The sequence below is a fragment of the Hoplias malabaricus genome, chromosome 2 (assembly GCF_029633855.1).
Source record: "Hoplias malabaricus isolate fHopMal1 chromosome 2, fHopMal1.hap1, whole genome shotgun sequence".
NCBI lineage: Eukaryota > Metazoa > Chordata > Actinopteri > Characiformes > Erythrinidae > Hoplias > Hoplias malabaricus.
The window spans coordinates 84,601,838-84,616,537 of record NC_089801.1 but is presented as its reverse complement, the minus strand read 5'-3'; the positions used below and the strand labels follow the sequence as shown (position 1 = coordinate 84,616,537).

Sequence of the window (14,700 nt, the reverse complement as noted above, 5' to 3'; positions counted from 1 at the left end):
CACGGGGATGTTCTGTGTGTTCTGTGTCAACATGAGCTTGGCAGAGTCACCCGAGGGAGTTTCATGGACGTGTGTGTGTGTGTGTTTTGAAAGGGGAACTCCACCCGTTTTTCAGAATTTCACCTTAATTCTGTGCCTGAGATGTCTACAACCTCATGGTGTTTGACTTCTCTCCAGTGTTAGTGAATGGAACCAAGCGTCGCTCCACCACCCCCACCCATGTCCTCCACTCGTGTCATCCGGCCGTGACCCCCACCCGTGTCCTCCACCCGTGTCCTCAACCCATCCGACAGACGTCTGGTTCCATTCACCTCCACTGTAAGGAGATCTGTGTCTGAACCATTTCACGTCAAATCTAGGCAACACTAGATCAGACCTCGTACTTTTGCTCCTGGGCTCCACCTACAGTTCTAGAGTGTGGTCCACTTTTACAGCACAGGGGAGGAGATACATAGTGCAGTTTCTGCAGTGCTGAGCCCAGACTAGCAATGACAGAGGGTTGGTTCTCCTTATTACAGCTCAGAGGAGCATCACGGTGATTTTGAAGCTGTAACTTTAAGGTAGAGATATGACCTACTGTTGCTTTAAAGGTTGATTGATGGCACCCCGCTTTTGCTTTTTTAGCAGTGTTTTATTGGATGTGTGTGTGCTCATGAAGACTGACCTCAGACCTGCTTTCTCTCAAAGCTGTACGACTGGGACCTGACTTAACGTCTTTATTGTAATTTTACTTTATTATTATTATTATTATTTTTACTGTGATGATGATGTATGAGCCAGTATATGACTGAACTGGCACTGAACTGAGGCCTGGTGTTGGTTTCTCGGGCGTGGTGCAGTGACTCTGAAGTGATAACGAAGCTCTCGCATGTGTTTTAACAGGGAACTCTATCTGTACAGAGCCTTCTTTGTTATCGATTCATATCAATATCTCGATTTAAATTTGAACACGTTCAACAAGTTTACTGTGCCTTCCTTTGATATTTGAGCTCTCTCTCTCTCTCTCTCTCTCTCTCTCTCTGTGTGTGTGTGTGTGTGTGTGTGTGTGTGTGTGTGTGTGTGTGTGTGTATTTATAAATTATTTACATTTTTTCTGGAAACAACCAGTACATTGCACTTAAACAAACTTAAAAGGCAACTCCACCATATTTTATTATAAATGTCTAAATAATCTGTAAAAACATAACAGCCTCTACACCGCGTGATGAAGAGAAGAGAAGAGTGGGGAGGGTCCGGTGTGACTCTAGAAGACGGAGATGTGAGAGAGAGCCCCGTACAGGTTCAGAATGCTCTACGGTGGTGGTGAATGGAGCCAGGCGTCCGCCACTCAAGCCTCTGACCCTACGGTTATTAAACTGAATAAGAAATGGATATGGAGTTATTAATAACACGCGTGTGGTTTTAAAATCATTCAGAACAAGGCTGAGGAGCGCCTGGTCCCATCCTCCACAGACACTGGGACTTGGTTGTGCTGCTGAGCAGCAGGGGGCGCTGAGCGCTCACCTTAGAGAGGAGACATTATTACACCTCACTCCTGGGCGACCTCCACTGACCACACAGGCCCAGCTGTGGCTCTGCATACTTTAGCCCTCTTTCCCCCTGTTCTTCACTGCTCAGGTCCCCCATAGGGCAGTTTTGCAAGTTACACACCATTTACTTCTAAATACTGGCCTCTTTATTGGAAACCCCCATTTTGTAGTTTAAACTACTGCCCACTTTATTGTAAAGCTCCATTTTGTTGTTTAAACTATTGGCTTCTTTATTGGAAACCCCATTCTGTAGTTTAAAATACTGCCCACTTTATTGAAAACCCCCATTTTGTAGTTTAAAATTCTGGCCTCTTTATTGAAAACCCCCATTTTGTAGTTTAAAATACCGGTCTCTTTTTGTTAACCCCCATTTTGTAGTTTAAACTACTGCCCACTTTATTGGAAACCCTCATTTTGTAGTTAAAAATACAGGCCTCTTTATTGGAAACACCTATTTTGTAGTTTAAAATACTGGTCTCTTTATTGGAAATGCCCATTTTGTGGTTTAAACTACAGCCCACTTTATTGGAAAACCCCATTTTGTAGTTTAAATTACTGCCCACTTTATTGGAAACCCCCATATTGTAGTTTAAAATTCTGGCCTATTTATTGGTAACCCCCATTTTGTAGTTTAAAATTCTGGCCTCTTTATTGGAAACCCCCATTTTGTAGTTTAAAATACTGGTCTCTTTTTGGAGACCCCCATTTTGTAGTTTAAACTACTGCCCACTTTATTGGAAACCCCCATTTTGTAGTTTAAAATACAGGCCTCTTTATTGGAAACACCCATCTTGTAGATTAAATTACTGGTCTCTTTATTGGAAATGCCCATTTTGTAGTTTAAAATCCTGGCTTCTTTATCGGAAACACCCATTTTGTTGTTTAAACTATTGGCTTCTTTATTGGAAACCCCATTCTGTAGTTTAAAACACTGGCATCTTTATTGGAAACCTCATTCTGTAGTTTAAAACACTGGCCTCTTGCTTGGAAATCCCCACTTTGTAGTTTAAACTACTGGCTTCTTCATTGGAAGCCCCCATTTTGTAGTTTAAAATACAGGCCTCTTTATTGGAAACACCCATTTTGTAGTTTAAAATACTGGCTTCTTTATTGGAAAACGCCCATTTTGTTGTTTAAACTATTGGCCTCTTTATTGGAAACCCCATTCTGTAGTTTAAAAACGTTTATTTGTTCTTCCCAAGTTTGGCCACTTTATTGGAAACACACCCTTGTTTGCGCCCTCATTGTCCATTGTTTAGCAGAAAGCCTCTTTAGCAGAAATGGTGGAGACAGCAGATGGCGCCAGGGGCAGGAGGCCGAGGAGTAAATCAAGTCGAACGTGGCCAAGTTTTAAGGCTCAATTCCCTTTAATGGAAAATATGTTTTTCTTCTTCCCGGACAATGGAGGCTGATTAAGATGCTGGAGAAAAGGCGAAGCGGAGAGCCGTAATAAAACACAGAGGGCGTTATTTACGACGACGGCTCTCAGATATGAATTACTCCATCGGGTTTTTACTGATAGTCAAATAATTAAGTTAATGAAGGGGAAGTAAAGTAATCAGCCCCGCGATGATGATGTCACTGAGTGCTTTCCCATTTACAGGGAGAAGCAGAAGAAGGAGGAGAAAAGGCACGAGGAGATGAGGAGTGCGTGACCAAAACATGGCGTTTTATAGAGTCCGCGCGAGGGCGGCGATTAAATCCAAGACACGAGGAGACACTGCGTAACTTCCCTGACGTGGAGGCCACACGCGGCGTGTTTATTTAGTGATTAAACAAATGCATTTTTAACTGGCAGCGACACGGCCGCAGAGCCTCGTTAAAATCCGGGCCTGAGCCTCGGGCACAGACAACACACTCGGAGTCCGGATTCGGCTGCTTCCTGTGGCAACACTAGCGGGGAGTTATATATTGATTTCCGATAATGGTAACTGATATGCACCATCCAGACCACTAGGTGTCACTAGGTGTCATGTCTGTCACAACTTTGACTTGTGTTCATGTTGGAAAACACCTCCCACACACTCCAAATACATTAATAGTTTGGTTCATGTTCTGACGTCAAGTGCAGAGACTTTAGAATGGCCCCGCCCCCTCGTCAGAGTCTGTCCAATCACAGCGCTGGACCCGCGTTTATGTGAGAGCACAAAGACGAGGTTAAACTCAGTGAAACAGACACAACGAGCGCGGAGAAATAAGAGCACTGAGTAAAAACGGAGAAGAAAGAGAACAGAGTGAAAACGGCTAAAAACCAGAGCTTCTGCTCCTCGCTCCTCACTGCTGTGCGCTCGGGGTCGGGGTGAACAGCGAGCGGCTCATTATCATTTAAAGGAACAGGTGCTGAAAGCGGGCGTTCTGAACAGGGGCTGTTTACACAGGGGGAGAACACTGCTGTGGGGCTCGTGGGGTTTGGACCAAAGCAGGTCACAAACGCGTCATTAACAAACAGAACTGTGTTCCACTGTGGAGACGAGGGGGAAAATGTCATCTTTTAAAGAGGGAATATGGTATGAGGAGGTATTTATGGAGTCTCAGACTGACTGCACATTTGGAAATGGACTTGATGGCTTTACACAGACGTATTAAAGTCTACGAGGGTGGAATAAACCTGATAAAAATGAAAACGGCGGCCGGGATCAGCTCTGAAGTCAGCCTTCAGAATCACCACTTTAATCTGAGCGCCCGCTGCTCGTGACCGAGTCCTAGACGTAAACGCTTCACTTTTAGAGCGTTTCTCTCTTTACGTTGTTGGATATAAAATGCAGATGTGACAGAAATGCTGAGCTCACTCTGTTGTGAAAGCATTAACCTCACGGAACAAAATTACAACTCGCAGGATGAATTCCACTCTGATTTCGGCTCGTTAAAGCTGGTCTCCCAGTGGCCAGAATGCCCAATTTCTCTGGCACGAGTGGATCAGACTCAGCAGTGACAGCTAGACTGTCGACGAACTGTTTTTCACAAGGAAAACTAGATGAGGACTAAGCATAAATAATCATTCCATTTTTTATTTTTTATTTTCACATGTTCAACCAATGAAATAAAAGGAAATGATGTGAAAGTGAAAACAGGAAGTTGCTTCTTCTGTTTGCTGTTGTCAAGGCGACGAGAGCAGCCGGACAGAACAGTGGAGAGGAGTCGACTGCCACAGAATCGATTCTCATAATGACATTTGGCCAATGATTCACAAAGTTGAATCTCTTGGAGTCGACTCAGTATCGGTTTGTGAGTTTGAACTAAATTCCGTTAGTCTTCTGTCCACTGATGAAGGACTAGAGGACGAGCGACACACACTGTGCAGTGACAGATGAGCTACTGTCTCTGAGTTTACATCTACAAGGTGGACCAACGAGGGAGGAGTGGCCCCACAGCCGTGGATGTCGAGGGAGCAGACGGTGCTGATCTTTCCCTCCGCCAGTCCCCAACTTCCTGCTGGTCCTTCGGATCGTACTGAGTCTCAGACCCTGTACCACACCGGCCTCGGAGCCGTGGCGTCGGTGAACGTTCCCATCACCCGTAAATCTCCTGTCCTGAAAGCGCGACCCCGTAAAACATTTACACCCCGCAGTTTTAATCAATCACGCCGGCCTCATTACGGGAATACGAACAGATTGCGCGATCTTTTAAAGTAATCACCCATATTGGACGGCATTTCTCCCTCGGCCTTGTCGTGTCACTTAAGCTAATGGCGAGGTAAAGGAAAGCGCTGCGTATTTCACCTCGGGCCGTAACTGCTGTGCCGAGGGGGCGGCGGGGGAAGGGGGAGAAGACAGGCCAAGTTTGAGGGTAATAAAGTTTATTGGAAAGGCCGGGCCTTTTCTGTCTCTCAGCCCAGGGCTGTGTTGGGGGCAGGCGTTTATTACATGAGCGGGAAATCGGGACGTCTGAGGGACAGGGAGCTCAGGAATAATCAAGAAAAGCCTCCAGTATTAACCCCACCCTGTTACCCCAGGGTAATAAACATGTGTACACATTCTACACAATCACAGTGGTCTGTGTTCATTTTGCACAGTGCTAACCATCTACACACACACACACACATATCCACATCTACTGGACCCTACATTTACCAGTCAAAACTTTACAGTGACCTTCATTATCTACTCCAGTAGAAATGGTGTGTTTCTGATAAAGTGGCCAGTGATTGTCAGTTGAAGGGTGTGTTTCTGATAAAGTGCCCAGTGTGTGTCAGTAGAAGGGGGGTGTTTCTGATAAAGTGGCCAGTGTGTGTCAGTAGAGGGGGGTGTTTCTGATAAAGTGGCCAGTGAGTGTTAGTAGAAGGGGGGTGTTTCTGATAAAGTGGCCAGTGAGTATCAGTAGAGGGGGGGTGTTTCTGATAAAGTGGCCAGTGATTGTCAGTTGAAGGGTGTGTTTCTGATAAAGTGGCCAGTGTGTGTCAGTAGAAGGGGGGTGTTTCTGATAAAGTGGCCAGTGAGTGTCAGTAGAGGGGGGGTGTTTCTGATAAAGTGGCCAGTGAGTATCAGTAGAGGGGGGTGTTTCTGATAAAGTGGCCAGTGATTGTCAGTTGAAGGGGGTGTTTCTGATAAAGTGGCCAGTGATTGTCAGTTGAAGGGGGTGTTTCTGATAAAGTGGCCAGTGATTGTCAGTTGAAGGGTGTGTTTCTGATAAAGTGGCCAGTGTGTGTCAGTAGAAGGGGGGTGTTTCTGATAAAGTGGCCAGTGTGTGTCAGTAGAGGGGGGTGTTTCTGATAAAGTGGCCAGTGAGTGTTAGTAGAAGGGGGGTGTTTCTGATAAAGTGGCCAGTGAGTGTTAGTAGAAGGGGGGTGTTTCTGATAAAGTGGCCAGTGAGTATCAGTAGAGGGGGGGTGTTTCTGATAAAGTGGCCAGTGATTGTCAGTTGAAGGGGGTGTTTCTGATAAAGTGGCCAGTGATTGTCAGTTGAAGGGGGTGTTTCTGATAAAGTGGCCAGTGTGTGTCAGTAGAAGGGGGGTGTTTCTGATAAAGTGGCCAGTGTGTGTCAGTAGAGGGGGGTGTTTCTGATAAAGTGTCCAGTGAGTGTCAGTAGAGGGGGGGTGTTTCTGATAAAGTGGCCAGTGTGTGTCAGTAGAGGGGGGTGTTTCTGATAAAGTGTCCAGTGAGTGTCAGTAGAGGGGGGGTGTTTCTGATAAAGTGGCCAGTGAGTGTCAGTAGAGGGGGGGGTGTTTCTGATAAAGTGGCCAGTGATTGTCAGTTGAAGGGGGTGTTTCTGATAAAGTGGCCAGTGATTGTCAGTTGAAGGGGGTGTTTCTGATAAAGTGGCCAGTGTGTGTCAGTAGAAGGGGGGTGTTTCTGATAAAGTGGCCAGTGTGTGTCAGTAGAGGGGGGTGTTTCTGATAAAGTGTCCAGTGAGTGTCAGTAGAGGGGGGGTGTTTCTGATAAAGTGGCCAGTGTGTGTCAGTAGAGGGGGGTGTTTCTGATAAAGTGTCCAGTGAGTGTCAGTAGAGGGGGGGTGTTTCTGATAAAGTGGCCAGTGAGTGTCAGTAGAGGGGGGGGTGTTTCTGATAATGTAACCAATGTGTGTCAGTAGAGGGAGGGTGTTTCTGATAAAGTGGCCAGTGTGTGTCAGAGTACAGTACAAAAAAAAGACCACAGATTTGAGACTGAACTTTACAAAATGGATTCCTTTTTATTCATGGATTTACATCAAAATTAATACAGTTGAGTTTCCACCTTCCAGCAAATAAACTAGACGACCTTTAGACGACCTTCACAGCTGTAAATGAGACTGGACAGTCATGTTACTGATGTCAGCAGATGTCCCAGACGGCCCACTTTAGTGAGGCCAACATTGGTGAACAGGGGCTAGGATAAAATGTGGGAAGATTTGGACTATGCTGGTACATTGCTGTGAGGATTGGATGGCAGCCATGCAATCATCAATAAGGCTAGGGACTGATAAAGTACAATTAGCTGTGGGTCATAACCACAAATCCAGCTCATCTTTAAAGTACTGGATGGTCACGAGAAGGCATTTCCACTGATCCACATCCCAGTGCACTTATCTAGTCCACATTTGGCACTGGACATAGTGACCTTAGACTTGTGTTAGTGGGCCTGTGATCCAGTGTCCCATTCTTTTGGCACTTGTGCATCATAAAACAGTGGAGATCAGAAGTGTCTACAAATGTTTGGACATATAGTGGACAAATAAGACTGGTGTCATGCTGTAGGAATTATGCATGCAGTGGGAACAATTGGGAATCTTGGTATTTACACTGAAAATGTACAAGAATTAACCAGATCTCAGACAGTAATCATCGTCCATTTTCTGGTGGGTCCCTGGGTCGCTGGACGTAACAGTGACAAGACCTGCCGTAGCCGTCCAAGGATGCCGCGTGATGTCGACCTCGGGAACTTCAAGTAAGCTGCTACAGTTTGGTCAACATTTTTGGACATGCCTGGCTTCTAAAGACAAACCATTCCCCTCCTGTGTTCCCTTTGAACAGAACCCATTCATTCCCCGCAGTCTGGAGTCTCCCTAAGAATGTCCGAAATCCCTTCGCAGTCAAATTTGCAGGAAGTGATTTTGGCAACTTGAATTTACTTCATATATTTGTTATTTCAAGAGATGTGTCAGATGTTGACTTATTCTTACTTAAGGTCATCTGAACTATTAGAGTGATTAGAGTGATCCTGTCTTGACCGTATTTTGTTAAACAAGGTCAGAATTTTCAAGCTGACTGTTGGTATGTCCATGGTGAATATGGGAAGCAGGTCCAAAATGTGTTGGCGATGCACTGACGCATGGAATCAAGCAATCATCTTAGACCTTAGTGTCAATGTCCTTCCAGGAATTACTGCTTACCTCCATTGTATTGTCCGTAAACTCTTGATTACACAACATCTAATGACAGCTGACCTTTCTGAAATTCTCTCTTTGCTTATGGTGCTTTTCCAATGCATGGAACATACACGACTTGACTTGGCTCGACTCTTTAGTTTTTCCACTTGCCGAATCTGGTCCTGGTCCATGGAACTAGATTCTTTTTTAGTCCCTGATTGCTTACAGTTCCAACCGAACTGAGTAAGGTACTAAATCATACTGTGTAAACCCTGCAGAGCGCCGATTGCTCCAAAGGTGAGCCGTGCTGTGCTGAGCAGAGTAGATCCGATCCCATGCAGTGGAAAAGCACCGTTAGTTTTGACTTGGTCATTTTGGACAAGTTGTCCAATTTAGGAGCTTAAAATAAGAGCCTTACACAAAGAAAGCTAGGTATGAAGAGTGTAGCTAGTAACCAGCCAGAACACCTTAGTGCTACCTGTTTTCAAGTTGGACACGGGCTCTGGGTGGGCTGGAACATGGGCTATTAGTGGGACCCAGGTTGGTTTAATGTGGGCAATGTAATAATTCTTCTGTAACTAATTCATCTTGATCAGTGTGGTCCAGAACCTATTCAGAATCATTGGGTTCAAGGCAGGAACACACCCTGGACAAAACATTGTTGGCCACTGAGGCTGTACAACCCACTATGGACCTATGGGGATCACATATATAGAGAGGTACTGGCTTGGTTACATTTAGCCCACCGGGGTCTTACTAAAAACCCATGCCCTGACCCACCGGGAGGTCATACCCGACTTGATGCCAGTTAGCCCACGTTCAACCTATGTGGGCCACTCGGAGATGTTCTGGCTGGGAATCCTGGGACATGTTCACACTGCAGGATCAGGATTCAGGATCAGTTCTGAAGCAGATTTGAGGTGGCGTCCTTGTCAGTCAGACTGCAGACCATCTATCCTGTTCAAATCGGATCTGCAGGAATGTTGGATTTGAGCTGTGTGTCTGAATATATTTTGTCCTCCAGTGCTGCAAGGGAATTGAGATGAAAGATGGTCATCCTTGAAGCCCTGCCCCAATCTTCCTGTCCCCGCCCCCTAGATCCCCAATGTTGTTATAAGGGCTGTGGTGGTGGTACCGAACCTCGCAGTCCCGCTGGAGAAACTCTGATCCACTCATAAACTCGTGCTGCTCCTCTTCGTCTTCCTCGTCCTCCTCATCTTCCTCATCAATGTCCTCTTCCTCCTGATTCTCTGCCTTGTGAATCGTGAGAGCTGAGTCCTCGGTGCCCAGCTTGCCTCCAGATCGCTGGCGGTCGGCCTCGGCTTGCGCCGCTTGCTCCTTGGCCTTTCGACTGCGTTTCCATTTCATCCTGCGGTTCTGGAACCAGATCTTCACCTGGAAAACAGTCCAAACATTTGTAAACACCTCTTATATGTAGCAACTATTTCTACTTTAAGGTGCACTCATTGTGAACACAATATGATGCACTCACTCACTCACTCATGTTTAGCAGTTTAACAATTATCCACAAGAGGGTGCCATTTGAAGTCAAATATATTTAGCAGGGCCTTATTGGTGTCGACGCGTGTTTAAACCACTTCCATGACACTTTTTACAGCATTGATACAGATCTGCGTGACATGCCTGTTCCCAATTAGGTCCTCTTTCTTTTTTTTGTTCTACATTCAAACACACCGGAGACAGATGTCCACTGCTCATTTACACTTGGTTTTCCAGTTCAGATATTGTTTCTGGAGCCAGAAAACAAAAGCAAAAAAAAAACAGACTTCCAATGGACTTGAATTATAACCTCAGTAACAAAACAAACGCTGCCCTCTGCTGTTGCAATAGGGCTGAGAGTTTGATAAAAAAAAAACAAAAAAAACACAATTCATGCTTTCCTTTGTTGAAATTTGGTCCCCACAAAGTGATAAATACCCACAGCCTGCCTCACCTGAGTCTCGGTCAGCATCAGAGACGTGGCCACCTCAAAGCGCTTGGGTCTAGATAGGTACTTGTTGAGCTTGAACTGGTTCTCCAGCTCCAGAAGCTGCTGACTGGTGAAGGCTGTGCGAGGGCGGCGGCATTTACCCATCAGCCCCGGCTGAGGAGCCCCTGGAGGAGAAGAGGAAGAACCAAGTCAGGTTCTATCAGATCACACCTGGTCTAAACTAAACTGATATTGGTTCTCTTGATGTTCCACCTCTATAACCTAGGTATGTTCTAGATAATGGTCCCATTATTAAGCTCAAGAAATCAGCCCAACTCCTACATTCAAGTTACTTTTCACGCTGTGTTCTAGATATCTGTACCATTATGTTCTAGTGTATGCTAGTTATCATTTTGTGTTCTAGACATCCAACAAATTATTATTTACTAGCTTTATATTCTGTTTTGTTATGTTATTGTCTTCAAGTTTTCTTTCACATTGTGTTCTAGATACCTGAATATTATTATTAAATATTATTATTAAGAAACCAGTCCCATTATTGTATGACAGTTATCGTTTACACTGTGTTCTAGACGTTTTATCTGAGACGTTACTATGTGCTAGCTACCAGTCAGATTTTATGTTCTAGATATCTGACCTGTTATTGAGATTTACATTTCTGTTCAATCCATGTGTTCTAGATATGGTTCACATTGCATTCTAGATATTGGTCCCATTACTGTGTTCTAGATATCTACGAACAGGTTGAAGGTGCCCAGTATAAATAGGGAACTGTGCTGTAACTCACAGGCATTTTATCGTGACATCTTTTGTTGTCTGTTTTATTTAATGTCAAGGACTTAAAGGAGTGCACACACACACACACACACACACAAACACACACACAGCTGGTTTACTGTTGACGGGCAGCAGAGTCGTAAACGCCATTAACTTAATGAAAAGCCCATAAGGCCCCGGGACTTTTATTGATGAAGTGTGGCGCAGATTTAAAGGTGTTTCGTTATAGTTTCCTTCACACAGAGACATTCACAGTTTTACTGATAAACACCGGACACCTCCCACGTCACTGAGAGAACACACCTCAGCTGCGTTGTTACTGTTTATATTTATGACATATGATCTATCTATACATCAGTCTGTTCACATTTATCTAAACACTTCAGCACTGTTCACCTCGCACACGGAACCAAGGGAATGATGAATATCAAAGACGGGGTCATCGAATGAATCAGTGAATCAATGAATCAATGAATAAATGAATGAGCTCATATTGAAGAAAATATTGTAAATATACATACATACATCTATATCATATTCTACATTTTATTCTGAAAAAGAAATCACTGTGACGCTGTGAATCCTAAAAGAAGGTGATGGAGTGAGTGAGCGAACGGACTCGGACTGACCGGTGTAGTCATGGAGGCGCGGGAGCACAACCCCGGCCCTGATCCATCCCTCCAGCGCCGCCGCTGCCTTCAGCTGCTCGGGGTGGGCGAAGGCGGCGTACCCCAGGGGTGAGCTCTGGGGCCCTAACATTGACATGGGGTACAGCGGGGGTGGGTACACGGGAACGGAGCCCTGGGGCAGGGCCGAGAGTGCCGGGTGGGTCAGACCCAGCAGGCTGGGCTTGGAGACGATGCCGGGCGGGAGAGGGACGCCTCGGGGGGACGGGCAGGACGCGGGACTCTCGGGGCACGGAGACGGAGCCTGGTGACCCCTGTGGGCCTGGTCGGCTAGCAGGGCATCGATCCTGAAACTCTTGGACTTGGGCTCCATCTCGGGAGGACGCTTGGACGCAAGGTGTCTTTTTGGAATAGGGTTCAGGACTCTTTTGGGCTTGAAGCCTGGAGAACACTTGGACAGGGGTTCCTCTGTGGAAAGTCTTGGACTTCTGGAGCTCACTCGGGGTGGGGTCCGATTTTTGCGGTTCTGATGTTAGTAAGGACCAAGGATCCAATGTCTTCCAGGATAAGGGTTCTTCATCTCCTCACTCCGGATTCTTTTGGACTGGAACACTATACCTGGACCGCTACAGCTCACTTTTGTTTTTAAAGGTAAAGTGGCCACAGATGATTTTTGGGTTTTCAAACACAATCAGTTCATGGCATAGAGGTCCTTTTCCTGTTGATCCTGAAGCTGGACTCTCTCTGGAGCTCTGGAAGTCAAGCTTAAGGTCAGTGGTCAGTGACAACAAATCTCTAAAGACATCCACTGAGGTGGTACCTCTCGGGTCGCTGTGGTGGTGCCCTCAAAGGTCCATCTTCAGTGGTGTTTGTTGGGGAACACAGATTGCGCCACACCTCTTGGACTCTGTCTGGAGCTCTGGAAAACATCCCTTTGGTAACTATGTGGTCAACAGGCTGTTCCTGGAGGTCCAGAACTCACTTCAGGGAGTTGGTGGTCGACGGAGTCACACTGAAGTTCCTGGGCGAAGAAGGAGTTGCCGACTGGACTGCGGTGCTCCTTCTTCTTGTGCAGCTGGGGGGTCTTGGACTAGAACTTCATCTGGAGGTTGGTGGAGGTTCATAGAGGGTTTCTTCTCGCTGGTCCAGGAGCTCCGTTAATCACTTTAGGGTTTGTAGAGTCACCAATGACCAAGGGTCACCACATGAAGGAGGTGAATCCTGGACAGGGGCTTGTCTTCTTGTCGTTCTTGGCCTTGGTTTGGCCCCCACTGCGCGGTAAAGAGAGAGACGCTGTGCTGAGTCTCACCAGCGATGACCGGAGTGAGACTGAGCCAGTGTGGGAACCTGCAACTCCCTCTTTCAGAGTTCACCTGATAACTCACTGGGAGCTGATTGGCTGGAGTGGGTAACTGAGTACTGGTTGGCTGGATGGCAGATGGGTGCGCTGTCCTAGTGAGTGTGTCCTGATTGGCTGGATCAGATAACTGCGTGCTGATTGGCTGGGGAGCTGTGGGGGATAAAGTGAAAGAGCTTATCACTGTTTACTGTTTACACCTTCTGCCTCACACTCACTTCACTGACCACAGCAGTGTCCAGCACTTCCTCAATTATTATTATTATTATCATTATCATTATTATTATTATTACTGGAAAAGAGGAAAACAACACAAGTCAAAAATCAAAAACTAAAGAATATATGGTGTTTATTTTTAGTTATGGTGTTTTTTAATATATTATTATATTATTAGTGTATTATACATGGTAATAACTAAAAACAGGGTTAATAATAATAACAATAATAATATTAAAGAATACAAAATATTGTTGTTCTGTATATTTATACAATTACGACCTTATAGGGTTAATTCTTATTCTATTTCTAATTATTACTACATTTATTACTATTTTTACTAGTAACAAAAAGACGTATTCTAATTATAAACAAATAACAGTGATAATAAAAATAATTAATATTTGATTATAAATGTGTATATAAAACGAACGATTCCTGGTATAACTTCATTATTATTATTATTAGTAGTAGTACTCGTAGTAGTATTAAGGTGTGACTGCTGTAGGAGTCGTTTCACCGCTAAAAGATGAAAGCTGGAATATGTTAATGAAGTCTATTGTGATGTCATAGTTGAACATTCCGCGCTGAAATATGGAGGGAGTTAAATTTAAGGATCAGGATTTATCCACACGTCATAAATCACATACTGCGGGGTTGGGGGTGGGGGGGGGTCTTCAGGTCCGTCTGCGCGCGACTCTCTCTCTCTCTCTCTCTCTCTCTGCGGTGACACACACCACGTTTTTATTCCTGTGAGAAAATAAAAATGAGAATGTATATATTTTATGAAAATTAACGGAGTGAAGGCCATTTCTTTTACATTAGCGCGGGCTTTCGGACTTCGGCCTGAAGAATAAATCACCTCCGCGCGAGGAAAGGCGCGCGCCGAACGCCGCCCGTAACTCGTAAATGAAAAATACACATTTAAAATGTTGAAATCCTTCTAATATTAAAAGACAATAATAACGACGATAAACAACGGTTCACTCGCGTAATTCACGTGATTCAACACCTCAAAAATCTCTGTAATATTTATAAAACATTACAAAATAATACTAAAGCACGATTTACAATTTGGGAAATTGCAAGTACGTTTTTATTAGCAGCAAATTAAATAATTAATCATTAAATAATAATAATAATAATAATAAAGTACTCATCTTGAAACGCTTCAATACTAAAATAAACAAAGTTAAATACAAATAATTATGTACGGACAAATGGAAATGAAATTCTCGTGTAGTTTAATATCGTTTGACTAAGAGCACACACACACACACACACACACTGCACAGTGCTGCGCTGCCCTACAAAGGCGTAGTTTATCGGTGAATGCGCGGTTGTAAAGTTTAGTGCAGGTGGAGTTTACAGAGCGTTATCGCTCATTACAGGAAGATTTACCAACCATTATCACAGTCTCTCGTCTTTCATCATCCCCCCATCATCCCGCCGTCAGCAGCGCGC

General features: G+C 44.8%; 2 protein-coding genes across 8 annotated transcripts in view; one reads left to right on the top strand and one right to left on the bottom strand.

The window, feature by feature from the left end:
* Positions 1–955, top strand: part of stk16 (serine/threonine kinase 16) — a 6,571-nt gene extending 5,616 nt beyond the window's left edge. For all 7 annotated transcript variants that reach the window (XM_066662324.1, XM_066662327.1, XM_066662329.1 and 4 more), the window contains exon 8: positions 1–955. This exon is cut by the window's left edge and continues 1,007 nt beyond it. The gene's annotated coding sequence lies outside the window, so the exon portion shown is untranslated.
* An 8,407-nt stretch (positions 956–9,362) lies between these two features.
* On the bottom strand, positions 9,363–12,036 carry mnx2b (motor neuron and pancreas homeobox 2b). Its single transcript, XM_066657083.1, has 3 exons — positions 11,667–12,036; positions 10,264–10,424; positions 9,363–9,704 (listed from the first exon to the last, which is right to left on the bottom strand). Exons 1-3 carry the CDS (start codon positions 12,034–12,036, stop codon positions 9,363–9,365), a joined length of 873 nt encoding a protein of 290 aa, XP_066513180.1.
* Between the last annotated feature and the right edge of the window lie 2,664 nt (positions 12,037–14,700).

Excerpts from the sequence above, each read along its gene's own strand:
- mnx2b (XM_066657083.1), bottom strand. The coding sequence starts at position 12,036 with ATGGAGCCCAAGTCCAAGAGTTTCAGGATCGATGCCCTGCTAGCCGAC. Across the intron at positions 10,425-11,666 it reads GCGCCTCCATGACTACACCG|GGGCTCCTCAGCCGGGGCTG; the intron begins GTCAGTCCGAGT and ends CTTCTCCTCCAG. Across the intron at positions 9,705-10,263 it reads TGATGCTGACCGAGACTCAG|GTGAAGATCTGGTTCCAGAA; the intron begins GTGAGGCAGGCT and ends ACTGTTTTCCAG.